Source organism: Centropristis striata, chromosome 15, assembly GCF_030273125.1.
Source record: "Centropristis striata isolate RG_2023a ecotype Rhode Island chromosome 15, C.striata_1.0, whole genome shotgun sequence".
Classification (NCBI taxonomy): domain Eukaryota; kingdom Metazoa; phylum Chordata; class Actinopteri; order Perciformes; family Serranidae; genus Centropristis; species Centropristis striata.
The window spans coordinates 14,856,471-14,875,686 of record NC_081531.1 but is presented as its reverse complement, the minus strand read 5'-3'; the positions used below and the strand labels follow the sequence as shown (position 1 = coordinate 14,875,686).

General features: G+C 37.6%; 2 protein-coding genes across 3 annotated transcripts; one reads left to right on the top strand and one right to left on the bottom strand.

The window, feature by feature from the left end:
* Window positions 1-413: 413 nt before the first annotated feature.
* Window positions 414-12,295, bottom strand: lrwd1 (leucine-rich repeats and WD repeat domain containing 1). 2 transcript variants are annotated; one of them, XM_059351647.1, is made up of 16 exons: window positions 12,233-12,295; window positions 10,465-10,551; window positions 9,993-10,227; window positions 8,702-8,821; window positions 8,340-8,486; window positions 8,158-8,253; window positions 7,670-8,026; window positions 6,998-7,115; window positions 6,735-6,841; window positions 6,022-6,232; window positions 5,697-5,769; window positions 4,477-4,620; window positions 3,993-4,096; window positions 3,242-3,403; window positions 2,778-2,887; window positions 414-2,119 (listed from the first exon to the last, which is right to left on the bottom strand). In XM_059351647.1, the coding sequence occupies exons 2-16, from the start codon at window positions 10,542-10,544 to the stop codon at window positions 1,967-1,969; spliced, it is 2,217 nt and encodes a 738-aa protein (XP_059207630.1). In that variant the 5' UTR covers window positions 10,545-10,551; window positions 12,233-12,295; the 3' UTR covers window positions 414-1,966. The 2 variants fall into 2 exon arrangements, with proteins under 2 accessions (XP_059207630.1, XP_059207631.1); XM_059351648.1 differs by having other exon boundaries at window positions 6,998-7,112.
* A 1,947-nt stretch (window positions 12,296-14,242) lies between these two features.
* alkbh4 (alkB homolog 4, lysine demthylase) lies at window positions 14,243-17,427 on the top strand. The gene is made up of 3 exons (XM_059352296.1): window positions 14,243-14,378; window positions 15,216-15,404; window positions 15,670-17,427. The coding sequence occupies exons 1-3, from the start codon at window positions 14,262-14,264 to the stop codon at window positions 16,189-16,191; spliced, it is 828 nt and encodes a 275-aa protein (XP_059208279.1). The 5' UTR covers window positions 14,243-14,261; the 3' UTR covers window positions 16,192-17,427.
* The last annotated feature ends 1,789 nt before the right edge of the window (window positions 17,428-19,216 follow it).

Sequence of the window (19,216 nt, the reverse complement as noted above, 5' to 3'; positions counted from 1 at the left end):
TATATATATATATATATATTTATTTGACTTTTGATTCAATAATGCCTCAGGGGAAAAAAATTTGCTTATTGCCATTCCAGTAACTGGTCATTTTCTTGCTTATACAACATACAATAATGCCTCAGGAAAAAAAGATTGCTTACTTATCTTATCCTAACACACACAACAATGAAACAAGTTATTTGACTTTTGATTCAATAATGCCTCAGGTAAAAAAAAATGCTTATTGCCATTCCAGTAACTGGTAATTTTCTTGCTTATACAACATACAATAATGCCTCAGGGGGAAAAAATTTGCTTATTGCCATTCAAGTAACTGGTCATTTTCTTGCTTATACAACATACAATAATGCCTCAGGAAAAAAAGATTGCTTACTTATCTTATCCTAACACACACAACAATGAAACAAGACTTTTTTTAATGAAGTAATTTGATTAATTTAATGAAGATAACAACTTCACAACACTACTATACTGTAACATTTGACAGTAAAAAGAAATACAATTTATTGCATTTATTTTCTCAGCAATCAGAAAAACAGGCTGCATCAGCCTCTTTACGCCTCACAGCAGTATTGACTTTTCAGCGAGGACTGTTTGCAGTCCTTAACGTTATCAGAATATAAGTTATTGTTTAACTAATAAAATACAGGTTTTTGAGACTTGGATGAGACTGCGACAAAGCTAAAAAAAAAAAGAAAAAAAAAGAATGCTAGACACACCGCTGAGAAAAGGCACAAAAAAAGACAGTTGACTGTTGTGATGGAAAAAAACAACAATGGACAACCTCTGCAAAGTATGCCTTTAAACATCAAGGTCCAAAGACTGACCTTGAAAAAAAACATTAAATTAAATGTACGTCAAATATGCACATTAAAATAAAATAAGTCAGTAATGAAATACAATTTTAGTCTCATTCATAAGACTACTGACTTTTTATTCAGCTGATTAAACATGTATTCATTATTTTGAGGGCAGCAAAAAGAAGCTGTAATCTAATAATGTTTTTTTATGGCTAACTTAAACATTAGCATATATCTGGAGTTGTGTTTCTGGACGAGAGGTTAATTTACTACAGAAGCACACAACAAAAATCCAAACAGGGAGATGAAAAACACTTAAATAAAACCACAGACTTAAGAGACAACAAAATAAGTTAAATGAGGCTAATTACAGCTCCATTTGCAGCCCATTCATTATTGTAATGATGTGCAGTTAAGTTACAGACCGACTCGACTCAATGTGAAGACCTGCTCCTAATTTGGATATGAAGGGCTCATTCTCACCTTGCAAAAGACAGCAACTTAAGATTTAACTTAAAAGATTTAAGTGATTATACAGATATGAGAACATAAATGAGTATTATATTTAATTTCTGCCAATAGATTTCAATAGTTGCCAATTGTTTTCTTACCAATTCCTAGCAGGTCATTGCATTTACTCATTTTACTTGTCAATTATTTTCTGCTGGTTCTTATATGCTGTATCTTTTAAGATACATGACTATATACAAAAACAAAGAATGATGTGTCACATAGCAACAATCCACAATTATCTTCACCTGGCTACATTTCAAAACAGCAGCAACTTTAAGCATATCAATATAAAATTCTGCAAATGAAAAGTTTCAATTTAATACTATATAATACTATACTACTATTATAGTATTCCTCCAATCTCTCTGGATGTTACTTGCTCTGTTTACTGTGGCAAAAGTCACTTTCCCCAAACAAATTATGAAGGAAATGAGAAAAAGAAAAACAAGCTGGACAACATTGCTGCAGCCTGGGTCTATTGCCGGAGACAGATGGGCATATAGGTGTTATGAAAAACCAACCTTATTACAAAAATACCAACATTTGGTAAACTGTCAGTTATTTTCTCAACAAAAACCCCTCACAAAGATTTTTATCAAAACACCTGGAAATCTGTATGATTCCCATTCACAGGTTGCAGCCCGTGTTGCTCAGGAGGACTCCTCTCTCTTCCACACGATCACCATATTCTTGTCACTCAGGGCCACCAGAAAGCGGAGTTCCGGGTCCATTGCTACACTATTGATCGAGGGGCCCTCCAACTGGCCAAGGCCCTTCTTTACCGTTGTTGGCCACTCCAACACCTGCCAAAAAAAAAGACCAGCCATTAGCAAAAGATTTATGAGTTTCATTGGATGGTTTATGGGTTTAGTTTTAGGTCTTGTTCTATGCAATAAAACATTACAGACTATCTAAACCATTTTATTTGGAGATTAAAAACTGAATGCGAGCGAACCCAAAACTATCAGTAATGCTCCCTGATTGCAGCAGAAAAATTGTACATGCAACTTTAACACAGTTCAGTCAGACAACTCACATTATGCAGTATATGTTTATTGCAACAGCAGCACATACTAGATTTGGCGTCTAGGCTCTGACCTCATCACTCCTCAGGCAGTTATATGAGGTATTAAGGAGTGCTATGGTAACCAAAAAATGGTCGGTCGAACAGCCGCTAGGGACGGCTCACATTCAAATTAGGAGCGTTTCTGCCTCATTCCGGGTATTCGACTATAGTGGAAACGCACCTTATTTTTCGGGCAACAGATAATGACCCAAGTGTGACGGGTCCTTGATAATGTTACAGAGCACTCAGAACGCTCACAAATGGTCATATAGTTTACTGGTAGTATTGACTAATTTATTGACTGTCTGCTTGTACCTACTTATGTAATAGTGTTGTAGTCCTCCCCCCCAACATTTTATGAGAGAAATGTTGTAAAGTAACAAGGAGAAAGATACCTCAGTGGGCAGTATGGGTTTCCCAGTCTGAAAACTGTTTTTCTGCAGGTTGGTGACGTGGTATGTCCACAGCCTGCCTTTGTCATCACCACACACTATGTAGGCTTGGCCTAAAGAAAAAACACACACACCCACCCACAGTATAACATCAGTCTGAGTGCAAACTGTTACACAAACACAAAGCTTAGGTACACAGGTACAAACTATAAATAGTAAATAATTTATGACTTAAGTGGAACACACTGAAACAAAGCAAATAACAAATAACCTGAACGTATTTGATATTAAGAGTCAGAAAGCTTACATTGTACTTTGCTTTTATGCAATGGTATATAAAAAGCTATGCTGCACTAAAGTACTGAAAAAAGTATGATCATAATTGTTTTCTCAGGTGTGATGAAATATCATTTGAAAATGGATAAAAACATGAATGCAGCACTACTGATTGATTACTTGGGACTTACCAGGACAGGTGTTTAGAGCCAGGTAGGGAATCTCAGTGTTGGCCCACTGCAGCTCAGCCAAAACCACAGCACAAACTGTCCTGTCCTTCTTATCTGGCCGCTGAGCCTTGGTCCTGCTCCAGCTCCACAAGTAAATGGAATCATGCATGTAGTTCTTGGAGGCTAGAGAACAATAAAGAGAACGTTCAAGCAAAATTAGAGAGGTTTAAGTGGGTCCCAACAAAATTTGTGTTTTAAAAAATTGTGTGATATTTGTTGATTGTTGATGTTTTATGGTTATTTAATGCATGTTGAAACTAAAATGAGCTTCAGATGAAATGTTTTTTTTCCCATATTTGTTAACTCTGCTTCCACCTCTAGTCGTTCACATATTTTACCAAATCATGGTCTAAACTTATTTTTTTAAGAGTACTTTTATTTATATTTGAATCCAAATTTTGTCATATACAGGCCTGTTTTAAACATTTTAGTTACCAAATCCATAGTACAGACAGACATGCAATCTGTTGGGAGTCATGGGCTTACTAAATGGAGACTAACAAGAAACATAATTGTAGCGCCATCAAGTGGTCGACTTAAGTAATACTTAGTGAGGACATTGGCATAATTCACCAATTTTCAAAATAACTGTTGTGACACGCGCACGCAATCCAGTGTGACCCAGTGTTACTGACTGAGGGGGGCACACTCTTATAGGTGTAGAAAATAAGACTAAAGTGGTATTGTGGTATACTGTGAGAACCTCACTTACCAACTATGTCATCTGTAAGAAAACTCAATCCATCAATGGTGTGGTAGTCATGGTCTTTGTCTTCATTCTTATATATGGGGAAAGTTATCTCCATCTCCTTAGACCTAGTGAGAAAAAAAACTATATGTTACTGGCTGGCCCATATTTATGATTTTTTTTACAACTTGGTTTACAGTGTTGTGCACGTTCACACTTTACAAGAGTTAGCTCAATGTTCAGTTCACAGCTAAAATTAACTTGTTCACAATCACATTATCTCAGTTCCAAAAAAATGAGTTAGTTCACATTGACTTTTTCCTTTTTATTTATCTGGAACTCGATGTGCTATTTAAAATTTGTTGCGGATGGAGCTGGCATTCAAATTATTGTTTCATATCCATCAGGCAAACCTTAAAAAACACACCTTATTCAAATTCTTATTCAAACTGTTTCCAAAGATTTCTACTTCCAATAGGACCCAGACACACACTGCAGATTCCTTTACCTCTTTGTGGCGTTGTTGGTGCCGAGTTTTGTGTTGTAGCAATGCAGGCCATCCTCACCGGCAGTCAGTAGGTGTGAGCTGGGGGATGTGGGAGGGAGGCAGATGTGCAGGGGAATGGTGCCGATCTCCAAAACCAGCAGCTGACTGTATTGACAAACAGGGCGGACATATACTCAACATCACAGCCTGAACCTCTACACCGTCCTGCTGGACCAATTTCAACTGCAGACGTACTGCTAAAGTTTGTTCAGACTTCAAGAGATTTAATTTAACTTTAAGCAGTAAACTCAAAGTTTTACCAATAACTGTCTATAAAATGTCTGAGGTGAGTATTTGGGATACACCAATACGACATCGGGCCAATACAGACTCAAACTTTAGCCAATTTGTTGCTACATTTCAAATGTTTACACTTGAATTGTAACTTCTGTTCAATCTGAAGATTTTTAACCAAGTTGCAGTGCAAGATATTTTATTACTGTCAGGGAAAACTGAAATTAGTAAAACTTAAAATAACACCAAATACATTTAGCCAGTGAATACCTGTGGGGTGGACATGGAGGTGGTGCCATGTTATAAGTATCTAGGTGTATACCTGGATAATGAGTTGGACTGGTCCCTAAACACTGTAGCTCTCTACAAAAAGGGGCAGAGCCGCCTCTTTTTCTTAAGGAAGCTCAGATCTCTTGACATCTGTAGTAAGATGCTGCAGATGTTTTATCAGTCTGTGGTGGTAGTGTGTTGTTTTATGCTGCAGTCTGCTGGAGAGGCAGCATCACACACAGAGATGATCAGACTGGTCTAAAGAGCTGGTTCTGTGGTTGGAGCCAGGTTGGACTCACTAGAGGAGGTGGTGGAGAGATGACCTGTCAAGATGTTCGAGGCCATCCTGAAATACCCAGATCATCCGCTACACAAAACCTTTTATGGACCAAAAAAACAGCAGTGGACGGCTCCTCTCTCTCCGTTGCAGGACGGAGAGATAGAAAAGATCCTTCGCTCCTACAGCCATCAGGCTGTCTCATTTTTCCAGAGTTACCAGACTAAATGAATTTCCCCCCGAGGATAAATAAAGTAATTTTGATTGATTTGATTTTGGTTTTTACGTTTCTAATACTTTTCAAAAGAAAAAGTCATCTGCAACAGTTTAAAATGTTATGGCTTTCTAAAAAGATTAGTAGATTAGTAGAAAAAGTGACTTTCTTTGCATAAATACTCACACAACTTTGAAGTTGTACTGGCTGTCCACTCCACCGATGTCCCACATCACTATTTTTTTATCGTACGATCCCGCTGCAAGAGAAAATGTGAACTGGTGAAAAAAAAATCTAAATTGGGATTATTGTGATTGATATTACAATTGTGATATGCTTCACAATTTTTGTAAGGGAATGATAAATCTTGCATTATTATTCAAATTGTATTTAAAAATACATAAAAATGATCATCTGCAAGACATCTCTGCAACACTTAATTCAGAATGATGGTTTGCCACATATGTTGTGCCTTTTTGCAAGTTCTTATTGCACTAGCACCACAACTCACTGAAGAGGAAGTTTCCCTGGTGGTGGTTGAAGCGGAGGACAGACAGCGCCTTACGGCTGGCTCTGAACTCCCCGTAGGCCAGGTTGTTTCTGGGGTGGATCAGTTTGACTAGTCCCCTCTTTCCTCCAGCTGCCAGAATGCTGCAGTGCTGAGCCGAGGCCCCGCCTCCCCTGGACATCAGCACCGTGGACCAGGACAGGGAGAAGAACTCCTGTCGTGGGGAAAGACAGATACAAACACATCAAGCACATATTATGACACAAACACAAAATCAATAATGACAATTTTAAAATTAAATGTAAAACTAATAGAGTACATTTGTCTGTAAAAGTTATGCCAGTTGCTGTTGGCATTAAACCAGCTAAGAAAGCACATGTGCAGAGAATTTTGTCTTTTTTTAAGTCACACATAAAAAGAAATGCAAGAAGTGACACAGGAAATGAGGTGACACCATGGGCCAGATGGGATTTTTTTTAGTTAATTGTCTCTGTCACATATGTTCATGTTCTTACACTCTCATTGACTTGAAAATCAGTCATAAAGTTGTGTAGTGAGAACTAGACATACACTATGTCTGAACTGGCAGACTTGGATTTCGACCACATACATTGGAGGGGTATGAAATGATGAAAAAAAACAGTTTTTCTGTGAATGCAGGTTCAAAAGTCTACCATTATTTAGAACAATGTTATTAGACAGTATATGTAGCAAACCTCTCCAGGAACTTTGTACTTCTTCATCACCATCCCTGTTTCACAGTCAATCACACAGAGCGAGTCTCCACCACAGGTAGCAACCAAACGACTTCCACCACCAGCACCTGTTAGTACAAGTAAAGAGAATGAATGTCTTTATTTTTTCTAAAGAACATGGTTATAGGAAAGCTTTATCTACAGATTTAAAGCCTTTTATTTGATCTTTAAGCCTTGTTAAAAGAAGGGCCCTGTGGCAGCCCTGATAAATATAAGAGCATTACCAGTGGAATCTGGCAGCGGCTGGAAAGCACAGGCCCACAGCTGGGTAGAGAGGTCCTCCGAGCTGTCCTGTTTACTGTGGCACTGCAGGACATGGAGAGGCTTCAGACACACCGGCTGCTGGAGGAAAGAAATGTGGACAAAGAGGAAGATGGAGACGGGGAGATAGTGGGACTTAAATACCACGACACAATACTGGTAGTTGGGCATTTAATACTACTATACAGATAAAGCTGAGATAAAAGCAAAATACAGCTGAGGCTGATGGGAAATAGTTCATCATGCTATTAGAAGTTGTCTTATAGAAGCAATGAATTTCAGTACGTTATAAAGCAATCCCTTCAATTATAGTAGTAGAGGTATTTTAGTCTGGAGCAAAATAGTGGACCAACCAACTGAACTGCCATTCTTGGAGCCACATTTCTGGCAAGAAATACACTTTTGTATGAGTATTAGTGCTTATAATTTATCCTCAGGGGAACATGAATACAAGTTTAATGAGAACCGACCGATACTTGTCATGTTTTCTTGGGTTGCTCTGGGTTGAAGTGACTGACCAACATTGACATCATCATAATATCATATTAAGTTATAATAAAACAGAAGTCTTGCTTTTTTAGTCCTGGAAGCTGAACGACACAGAGTTGAATATTTAATAGCTGTGTTTACATTACCTGTGTCCTACTGCAGATCTTCATTGTGGGCAGTGTGTCAGCGTTTCTCTGCAGCTCTGTTCTGCTCTTCGGTTTTATCTGAGCTGCATCATCCTCCTTGGTTTGTCGCACTTTAGAGCCCCTCCTGGGCGTCTCTGCCCTTGTCTGTCCTCGGGTGGGGGTGGAGGGAGGCTGACTTATCTTGCGGGGGCTCATCCTGATGGGGCTGTTCTGGGTTAGCGTCTGAAGTCTGGATTTGCGAGGACTGGCTTCAACAGGGGAGGTTGGGATATCTGAGCAGTGTTTCTTCCTGGGCGTCAGGCTTATGGTGTCTGTTACTGATGCAGTTTGTTTCCTCTTGGAAGGCGTTGAAACACTCTGAAAAAAGCAAACATACAAGCTTAAAATCAAGTGGAAAATGGGGGCTAAAGGTGTGTATTAACTTGGTATTTCACATTAGCAAAATGATCTGACAATGTCTCTATGTTAAAGAAGGTCCTCCTTCTTACACAATTCTCTTTAGTGTCAGCAGACTCCTGGCTCTCTGATTCTTCCTTTACTGGTTCGGTCAGAGAGCGCAGATACTCTTTCGCAATAATTTCCACCTAAGAACCAAAAGAGACGAAGAGAAAGTTACTACAAATGACAGAGGGTACCACATAAAAAGGTAATTAAAACATCCTGAACATACCTTCCACTTGGTGAAGTCACTCACTGAACTGGGGCCAAATTTAACCTGATCACGAGCGGCGTTGACAAATTTTTCCTCCAAGGCCGACATTTTCTCAACGGTGATGGGATCCGGGAGACGGAAGCTCTTCTCCCAAACTGCAATTATCTAAAATAACCAATGTTGGTTTGTACATTAACAACAACAGCTTATGCAATATTATTATGCAGAAATATTTCTTTTAAACACTACAGAGACTTTATAACCAAACTGACAGTTTAACATTATTCTTAGTAGATAAAATGACTTAGCATAGAGTATTATACACCACAACAGACTTAATACCTTTGAAAAAAAAGCAAAGTAAGCAAAAAGTTTCATACCCTGGTCCTCAGGTTCTCAGTGTAAACAAAGCGCAAGTGGTTGGCGGACGTGCTGATATCTTTACCATTGTATATCCTCAGTTTAGGCAACAACGCCATCAGCTTGTGGTTATCACTCACCTGAGGAAGAAAAGCATAATCAACAACCAAATCTAAGACCCAGTGACTTGCCCCTTTATTTTGAAAGGACTTGTCATACAATGTAATCTGAAGCATTGTATCAGTGTCTGAGAATGTTTCTGAGGCTGTGTAATGACCAGGAGAAACTGACAGACACTACATTTTCATTTAAAATAACTTGAAGCACTATGTCAAGGAGGCCAAACCCGACCCTGAACTTAATTTCGTAAAAATCTTTCAGAGACATAAAGTTTGGTTGTGGATGCAAACAAATCGCTACTAACACAGTTTCTGTAAGTGATATTGGGTGACGGTGACATAAGTGAATGCAGAGATATTCTTTGTGTTACCAAATGCATTATATAAAATAGAAATTAAGCCCAAATTAAGCTGCTCTAAAGCAACATGCCAATATTTTAGCAAGGCTTTGTCCAGTTGTTACAAATTTCTTTTTTGGAAAGTTTATTTCCAGAGTAGCCAATAGCAGTGAGGAAAAGGTAGAAATGCATTCAATCTTATCTATCCATTATTTATACCCAATTATCCTGAGCAGAGTATCGGGAGCTGAAGCCTATCCCAGTTCACATTTGCAAAAGACATGGAACACCCTACACTGTCTATCACAGAGCTGACATAATAGACAGACAACCATTCACACTCAAGCCTCTTTCACATCAGATGGATATGACCCTTTACCTGCTTGTCCCTGCAATGTTACTGCTTTAATTCACAACAAAACTGTACCTGCATTTTCCCTGAAATGTGACAAGATCTTGATGTGGAAAATTGGAAGTACAGGTTTCTCTGAATATCGTCCCTTGCTCCCATTCACACATCACACCTTGTAGGAAATGTTCCTGGACATTTCAGGGATAGAATGCATGTGTGAAAGGGGTTTCACATTCACACCTATAAGTTATTTAGAGTGTCCACTTTACACAATCTGCATGTCTGGGTGAGAATAAACAAAGTTGGCTGGAAAATCAAACTACTGACCGACTGTGTCTTAGAATGATTTGTAGTAAATGAGCAAGCACAATGTAATGGTTCTTTAAGATATAACTGGAGACTACAAGATAAGTGTGAACATAAGAAAAATATTTTGCCATAAAGAACCCCCTGAAACTGTGGGCTATAAGCAAATACAAAGTGATTAGTTATATATCCTCACAGTGATATAAAGGTTATCCTCCATCTTGAGCTCTTCCAGACTACTTAGAGATTCCAGAGTGGTAACATCCTCCATCTGGTTGTCGCTGAGGTCTAGGAAGCGAAGAGCAGGCAGTTCCAGGTGCTTGGGGAACTGCTGCAGTCCATTTCCAGACAGATCCCACCGCTCCAGGGACCGGAGACGGGACAGCAGGTTGACTGGCAAGTCCTCAGCCTTCAGTCCAAGTCTGGAGAGACTGAATAGCAGAGAGCATCAAGTCAGTGTTTACACAAGGTAGGAAAACAAACTAAAGAGGTTATATATGCAAAACCAAAAAGGTTTACATTACTTAATTAATTACAGTTATATTCTCTATAAACAGACGGTTATGTAATATGGATTTTTCACAAGAATCACACTTCTGATCCATTTAATAAGTTTAGCGTTACCAACAAAACAAACATTACAGTGAGGAGAATAAAACCATGCTTACTTTAGTGTCTTGATTTGCTCCAGTTTGCTGGTTTTTGGAGAGCATTTCTCCAGTAAAAGTTTCTCTGTTACTTTCGCCATTGATTATCTGTAGAAAAGACCACAATTTAAAAAAGTGAACATACCAAAGAAACAAGGATTAAAGAGTTAATTGGGTCAGTGTGTCCTCTTCTTTTGTAAGATACAAGTCTGTAGCACTGTGACCACACCAAGTATCACTGATGGGTGTGTCCATGTACTTTGCAAAACCTCTTACACACCAGGGTGCACTGACCACACACTGAGTGCTCCTTTCTTCAGCAAAGTGAGACCATCCCCCAGTAGCGGTCAATGGTGAAAAAACAGGATTATCATGATAAATTTCATTGTAGTGGTAATAAAAAAAGTGTCATGTGTGGTACTTGGCCACTAATGCCCATCTGGAGCAATTCCTTGATGAGCATAGACAAACAATTCAAACATACAGAATGAAAACTCTCCAGTGCATCTTTGACACACCTCTTGTGAACGATTATCTTGGTGCAATGCACATATTTTTATATGTCATACTGTGTATCTTTTACATTCTGTGTTCAATACTCAATACTTAAGAAAGAAATCAAGCTCTTTTCGAGCAATTTTGAGTTACTTAAACCAAAAATGTTCTGACTCTTAAAGCCTTTATCATCACATCTTCGTCTAACAACAAATGTATATTATCACTTTTTTTAGTAGCTGTTTGTATTAAGTTTGATTGTATGCTTTAATCATCATTATCTCGCTCATTTCCAGTGTACAGATCAACAGAGTACATATCTTGCTTTTTAGCCATTTCAGTTCTTTTGTTGTGATAGTAGTGGATTTGCCTCCTACTACCACATGACCCTCTGCACATGTGCTTCCTGGTTTTCACATACTAAATCACAGCCTCAACACAATGTGGAATCTACCCATTGTTGGTGGTAGTTTAGAGGTTATCATAACAATAAATATAGTAAAGCTCTATATTTACCTACCTCACAACAATTTATAATCTCATTTGTGTATTTATGACCTACCTAATCTCAAATATGTGGATAAAAGCATCATATACCCCACATACGCTCTAGGGCACAAGGATTACCTGGTTAGTAATTACCAGACAATGGACAAAATGTAAGTATTTCTTAATGTATTTCTTCCTGCTTCAAAATGACTTCTTTTTATAAAACTACTCCTGTCAGTCCTCCTTAAAACCTTCTTGTTCTAAAAAGACATAATGGTGTATATATAATGGTAGTTTTTCTTTATACTGGCTTGAATTTGTATTGTATGTATCCTTTGCTTTGTTTGTTTGCTTTGCTTCCCCACCATTTTATTCTTAGTAAAATATACCTACATTTTAAGTTGATCTGATTCATGAATAAAGTTTTTTTTCTGCAATAAAACGCTCACAATGAGTGTTTATCAGAAAATGTCCACAGAGAAGAGGCAATTTAACTGAGACAATAACACTCACTCACTCAGCTGTGAGGTTTGCATCTCGAACAGCACTAGCTTTCCAAATGTTTTTCACATTTAAAACCGTATTTATATTACGCCATGTTACTATGATTGAGGCAACAAAATTATAACTCGACAACAGAAGTTGGCTAGCCACGTTGGAGGCACCATTTCTCTGGATCTCGAGGCTACTATATTCGCATTACGGTTAATAAACCCTGGTTTTTTTTTTAGTTTAAGTTCAAATTCAATCGTTTATCTTCCATAAGTGAATATTTTTGTAAAAGTCGTGGATAAAAATGACTTACCGACACTTCTTCAGGAGCTTTAGTTAACTTTGCTGCTGTAACTTAGAAACCGAGCTTTCCCGGGGAAATTCTACGCACTTCCGGTGGGCGTGGTTTAAATCACTTTAAAGCTGTTGGGATGTCTAACCCTGAGCTGAACCTGCCAGGCAGAATGCAAAGCCCCCTGTTTGGGAGAACTTTTTTTTTCTGCTTCAGTAAGTAACACAATAAAAGTAGTGAAAAGTAGCAAAGTACATTTACTCAAGTACTATACTCAAGTCCAGTTTTGAGGTACTTGTTCTTTACTTGACTGTGTCCATTATATACTTCTTTATTCTTCTGCTTCACTACATCTCAGAGGGTAATATTGTACTTTTTATTTCACTACATTTATTTGACATTTTGTTACTATTTTACCTAATATATATGCTTTTATAACATGTGCAATAATACCGTATACTAAACTACATATCTACCCAGCAGTATACAAAGTATCTTACATCGTTCACATTAACAAAGTACAACATTAAAGTACTCTTACATGTATTAATTTGTGTTAAAAAAAAGTGAGAAATGAGATAAGGTACAATAACACTTTATTTATTTTATTTACTTTATTTAATTTAGTAGTCACTGCAGCTACATTTACAAAAGTTACAAAGATCTAAAATATATGCACATGATACACATTATGCACATTATACACATATAATATGTACATGGCTGCTATAAAGCATGATTGTTAATATTGGACAGGGTCTTTCCAGATAATAATTTGGTATTACACAGGTATTGCTCATTCTTTTATTGTAAAACTCCGTAATTTTAATGTCGACAAGACTTTTATGAGAATGTTTTATTGTTGTTTTATTGAAACTATCCTTTCTTTTGCTTTTGTGAGCTGGTTTGGGTCCCTCACTCTGAAAAACAAAAACAGGCTGCAAAACATAGTCAAGGTGTGCAGCAAAATTGTCCAAAACCCTCTGACTGGTATAACTTCGTCATTCAAACAATATATTCTTATTCTTATTCTTATTCTTATTCTTATTCTTATTCTTATTCTTGTTCTTATTCTTATTCTTATTTGAAACAAGGACCCTTCAGAGGGCACAGTCCTGGCCAACCCAAGTCACTCCCCGCAGATTTTGCCTGCCTAAATGCAGGACACAGACGCTGACAAAAACTCTTTTGTCCCTGCTGCTATAGGTTTTTTTAATAATTCAATGTGAGATGTATGTAGTATGTATTTTGTCTATTTTTCGATGATGGTTTGTTTGCTTGTGAATGTGTTGATTATGATGCATTCTGCTGTTGCACAGTGAATTGCCCCTCTGGGATAATAAAGAAACCTTGAACCTTAATCAAAAAAGATTGTTGCATGGGACAATAAATTTAAAAATATAGACCTATAGAAATGTGTGTGTATATAATAACAATAACTATTATTATTATTATTATTATTAGTAGTAGTAGTAGTAGTAGTAGTAGTATTATAATCAAATACTAAATAATAATAACCCTTCTGCGAAATGAGAAGTTTTACTTTTCATACTTTTAGGATTTTTAAGGTTTGGCTGGTTTATTTCCTCCTTAAAGTAAATATAGTCATCAAAACCTTTACTATTGGTCTGCCATGGGTGTCATGTGACTGAAATAGCATAAAATATTTTTAAATTTAGAAAAATATAACAAAGTCAAAATTGCAAAAAGTGTCCCACATTACCCGAATTCGCCCTATTTAGATATCATTCATTTATATCTTAAAATGATCATGACTTTGCTGATAACATTACATACTTTTAATTGGATATTGTGTGCCTGTAGTTTTTGATGCAATATTTTTACTTGTAGCAGGGTATATTCATGATGTTTGTATCAGTAGTTTTACTTCAGTAAAGGGTCGGAATACTTCATCCATCGCTGGTGAAATCTCTAAATAATATCCTTGCAGTGTGTGGTGAATAATAGCCCACACGTTTCGTTAGGTGGCGATGTTTATCTGTTTTAACAGGTTCGTCACCTTCCTGCCAACACAAGAAGAAGATGCAGGATGAGGGCTCCTGACGGCGGTGACGGTGATCTTTCATGTGCTTGTAAAGGGATCCGGCGGTGTCTCAAGTGTGAAAAGTTAAAGGGAAAAGGACAATTGGAGTCGAATGAACCTAAGGTAATGACATTTAACAGAAAACTATATTTAACATTGTTTTTATCAGCAGGAAACGGACGCAGCTGTGGCTGCTAGCGCCACTCAAACAGAGCTACGGATGCCTTCACAGGACAATCCATCTGTCAAAACCGAACTAGCCTCTAAATGATAGTCAAATTTAAATTCTATTTATAACAAGATACTTTGTCGCATTATTTTGTCTCCATTACGCCATTATGAGCAAAATTTTGCTTTTTTTGTAACGGAAACATTGTTATATCATGTCTGCGCACTTATCCAGTGGTGGGAAGCTGCTCACTCAACTTTTGTTTGTTGTAGGTTGTTTTATAACCGTAGTTTGAATTTCAGATTGATGCAACATATAAATCCAATACCAAATTATGATACAATATTACAGGTTACACTACCCAACAGTATAGAGTCGGCTATATATAGTTTAAAATGAGCTCCACCTTTACCGGCTGCAACTTTATATAGCGATAAACAACACAATAATGCATCATATAGGTCATTACAATTACAACATTTAAATATGCTATAGCATGACATAGATTGTATCAAGATAGGAAATGATCTATATCGGGAAGGAAGATTTTGGCCACATCTTCTAGCTCTACCTGTAAACAAAGTATTTTTACACTGTTGCATTAATACTTCTCAGTTATTCTTCCACTACTGCACTTATCTCTTCTTGATAATGTACTTCCTGAACTTGAAGAGACTGTTATGCATACTTCATACTGTCAAAGAGTCCTTCGTCATCAGAAATGACCATATCATGTCTTATTTATGTAGAGTACAATTAACATAATTACTGTTTTGTTTTTGACTATGAAGATTTTGCATCATTTCCTCTATGATCCTGAGATGAGGCTTGCCATTCGCAAGGATGCCGAGGCTGTGTCCTTCCCGTTTCCTGGTGTCTTCCTGCGGGAGAACTTCATATCAGAAGAGGAGGAGAAAAAGCTGATAAGCACGATGGACCAGGATGTGTGGATTGAGTCCCAGTCTGGTCGAAGGAAACAGGTTATGTGGAACACATGTTGTTTCTGAATGGCAACAGCACGCACACACCCACATGACCGTGGCCAAATGATGTCTGTTTGTTTACTTTGCATTTGGTTTTCCAGGGTCATGCTTCTCAATTACAAGAGATCAAGGGCCTGAGGACAAACATCACATAGTTTCACATTTCGCTTGTTTACTGGACTCAGTGATACAAACCTGTAGCACTGTATTTGGGCAGTTATTGTGATTAAATAAACACGTTTTTTTTTTCATGTTGTTGCAGGACTTTGGCCCAAAAGTTAACTTCAAGAAAAAGAAAGTGCGTGTAGGTGGCTTCAGTGGACTTCCTGCTTTGAGCCAAGAACTAGTGCTCCGAATGCAGCAAGAGCCGAGTCTGTCTGGCTTTCAGCCGGTGGAGCAGTGCAATCTGGATTACCATCCTCAGCGAGGAGCCGCCATCGATCCACACCTCGACGACTCCTGGCTGTGGGGGGAACGCCTGGTCACCATCAACATGTTATCAAACACTACACTCACTATGTCCTTGGAACAGGGTCTGCCAGAGTTGGGACTAGCAGGGGAAGTCCATGTAGCTGTGCATCTTCCTCGCAGATCTTTAGTCGTGTTATACGGCGAGGCACGACACAGATGGAAACATGCCATTCATAGGGACGACGTTAAGGAGCGCAGAGTTTGCAGCACCTACAGAGAGCTGTCTGCAGAGTTCCTACCCGGGGGGCAGCAGGCAGAGGTGGGATCTCAGCTGTTGAACATTTCCTTGAGCTTCCAAGGAACTCCAATATAGGCTCGTCTGATGCTGCGGAGGAGGGCTGGAGGAGGAGGTCCAGACTCATTGGGTGACTTGATAATAAAAATTCAAACACATTTTTAACAAATACAATTGTATAAATGTTTTTACAAGCTGATTTAAAAAAAATGCTTGGGCACTGCATAACAGAATCCAATGATTTGCAATTCTTTTTTCAACCTTCATTTAATTGGATACAGTTTAAAAGACAAGATATTCGATATGCAAACTGATGCTTTGGAACTATATACACACAGAATTTGATGCATTATGTTTTTATTTACATTTTACAGTGATGGTACATTCTTCGAATGGGGGTAAAACGGGATGTTTGTTTGTTTTTTAACCAGAGATTCAGACTTTCCGTCCTTCACAAATGCAGTTGTTATTATTGTTGATACCACAAACAGAAACATATCAAAAACATTCTGCATTTTTAGTTACAAAATGTATACTACTAGCATTTATTGGTTACTAGGGGCACCACGATTTTAATTCGAAATTGAAAATAAATCAAAATTACCTAGCAGGATCAGCTAAATCTAAAAATTGACTACATGACCTCGGTGTGGCACATTGCAAAAAAAATATGGCAATTATATCACACTTGTTACCATCATCCATTGATAATGTTTAAATAACTTGAGTGTAAATTTCAGTGCACGAATCGAAGCTTGATAGTCTAACAATGACATAGTCCTTAGGGGTAAAGAAAATGTTTAAATCAAAAAGTAAGTTGAGCCACAACCTTAAAATTTGAAAGTCTAATAAATGTGGATGTGGATTTGGAAAATCGTAACGCCCCTACTTGTTGCCATTCGTAAACAAACCTATGATACATGAAATATTGTATAATGTGATAAAATAATGTGACAAGAACAAAAACTGTCAAAGCTGCAAAAATGAATCAATAAGCTGTCACCAGAAACAATCCTGTATGCCAAATGTTCTTGAATGTCTTAACAGGTTTTGTGTGATTATTAATGGCTGTTTTAGGTCATAGTTCTTGAGCCCCATTTACCAGTTCCTCAGTTTTGTTGGAACTGAATAATTAGAGCTGTTTTTTCAAATTGTCATATATATCCCAGAAAGAAAATCACCACGTCAGTTTTTCCCCCCAATACCGTGTAGCCCTCATTAGGGCTCAAGACCAACAGTCTTTCAAAGCCATATTTTCAGCAGACCTCAGTCTCTTTAATCTGTTTTTTAAATAATAAAACAGTTTTTTTCATACACGCTTTGCCTCACCTTGATTTTTATGTAGAATGTGTGTTTACATTTCCTGCCGTTGTGACTGAAACAGCTGTTGTCTCACAGATATCATCCCGACATGCACCAACAAATGTGTCCATGTTTGGCTGCACTATTGGTGTGGGGTTCAGCTGTAATGTGAAGATGCATCCACTGTTGGCTCCAGCTTATCTGAGCTGCTACAGAACAGAGAAACATCAGTCAAGAAGTGGCAGCTGATGTGAAGATCATCATCGTCTTGCTGTGCTGCTGCAGCTTAAGTATTTAAAATGAGTTATTCCTTTACCAGCTGCAACATTAGAGTGATAAACATAAATGCTTCAAATGCTTTTTTTTTTTTTTTTACATAAGTAAAAGTACAAAATATTTACAGACAAATATAAAGTACCGAAAATGAAAGTAGTCATGATGTAGAATAGCTTATTTCAGAACAGTGTATATAATGTCATTGGAGTATAATTAGGGCCCGAGGTTTTTTTATTTTTTATTATTATTTATTTTTTATTTTATTATTATTATTATTATTATTTATTTTTTATTTTATTATTTTTTGTAATTGTTATTTATTTTTTATTTTATTATATTTTAATAATTATAAATTTTTCTGCGTTTCTGCGCATGCGCGGCTTTTTCCACTTCTGCGCATGCGCGGCTTTCCTGCACTTCTGCGAATGCGTAGTTTTTCCCCCGTCTGCGCATGCGCAGAAGAAAAAAAAAGCTACGCATGTGCAGAAGTGCAGGAAAGCCGCGCATGCGCAGAAGAGGGGGGGAAGCTGCGCATGCGCAGAAACGCAGAATTTATTTATTTTTATTAAAAAATTAAAAACAAAAAAAATTAAATAAAGAAAAAAAAATAAATGTAAAAAAAAAAAGTTTAGTGTAGTGGAGTAGAAGTATAAAGTTACATAAAAGTACCTCAAAATTGTACTTTAAGTCCAGTACTTGAGTAAATGTACATAGTTACTTTCCACCATTGCTACCTGCCTCTTCTAACTTATACATATCAGTTAAGAGTCCTCATTCAGACACTGTATGAGGATTAAAGGGATAGTTTGTGCATTATTATACAAAACTTGGCACAATTATTGTCAATGCCCTCCTGAGGATAACCCTTTAAGGTTTTATTGATCGGCCCCTAGGTGGCACTGTGGTGGCAGTCTAATTTCCTATTTGGTACCGTGGCCACACTATAACACTTAAGGCAATGAAATTCATAGGGGTGGTATAGACTGGCCCCTGTAACGCACACACCCCAACGGCAGCATGCCCCGACACGCGTGAACTGCGAGGGCCCGTTCAGTACTGCTTGTTATTGATTGTGTTCATAACTTTGTTACAAGTGGGTGGCGCTAATTTGAATAAATGTATGTACTGCCTGGTGGCTTAATCCATTGAAATCTATTCAAATGTATTGGTTAATTTATAGTTTGTATTTTTATTTTCTATCGTTTTGTATCAATGGTCAGTTTTAGATAGGTATTCTCAGACAGCACTCTGCAGGTTGTTCTTCATTCTCCACTCAAAACTAAAGGTGATGGGCCTTTTGCAGTCATGGCCCCTTCAGCAGTGGAACTCCATGTCTGAGCATCTAACAGACATCTTTTCAAAATTACTTCTGAAAACCCTATACCTTATAAAAGAATAAGTGCAAAACATTAAAGGGATTACAATAAGAGGTTGAACTCACAATAATAAAGCTTTTCTTTTTTTCGTTACTTTGGACATTTTTCATTTACAGTAATACAGTAACACCTTTCATGGGTTTCTGATT

Bases quoted from the DNA above. Each gene is read 5' to 3' on its own strand.
- lrwd1 (XM_059351647.1), bottom strand. From the start codon at position 10,544: ATGGCGAAAGTAACAGAGAAACTTTTACTGGAGAAATGCTCTCCAAAA. The intron at 8,027-8,157 runs GTAAGAAGGAGG...TGCTTTTTTCAG, and splicing joins CTGACACTAAAGAGAATTGT to AGTGTTTCAACGCCTTCCAA. The intron at 7,116-7,669 runs GTAATGTAAACA...TCTTTCCTCCAG, and splicing joins AGATCTGCAGTAGGACACAG to CAGCCGGTGTGTCTGAAGCC.
- alkbh4 (XM_059352296.1), top strand. From the start codon at position 14,262: ATGAGGGCTCCTGACGGCGGTGACGGTGATCTTTCATGTGCTTGTAAA. The intron at 14,379-15,215 runs GTAATGACATTT...TTGACTATGAAG, and splicing joins TGGAGTCGAATGAACCTAAG to ATTTTGCATCATTTCCTCTA. The intron at 15,405-15,669 runs GTTATGTGGAAC...ATGTTGTTGCAG, and splicing joins AGTCTGGTCGAAGGAAACAG to GACTTTGGCCCAAAAGTTAA.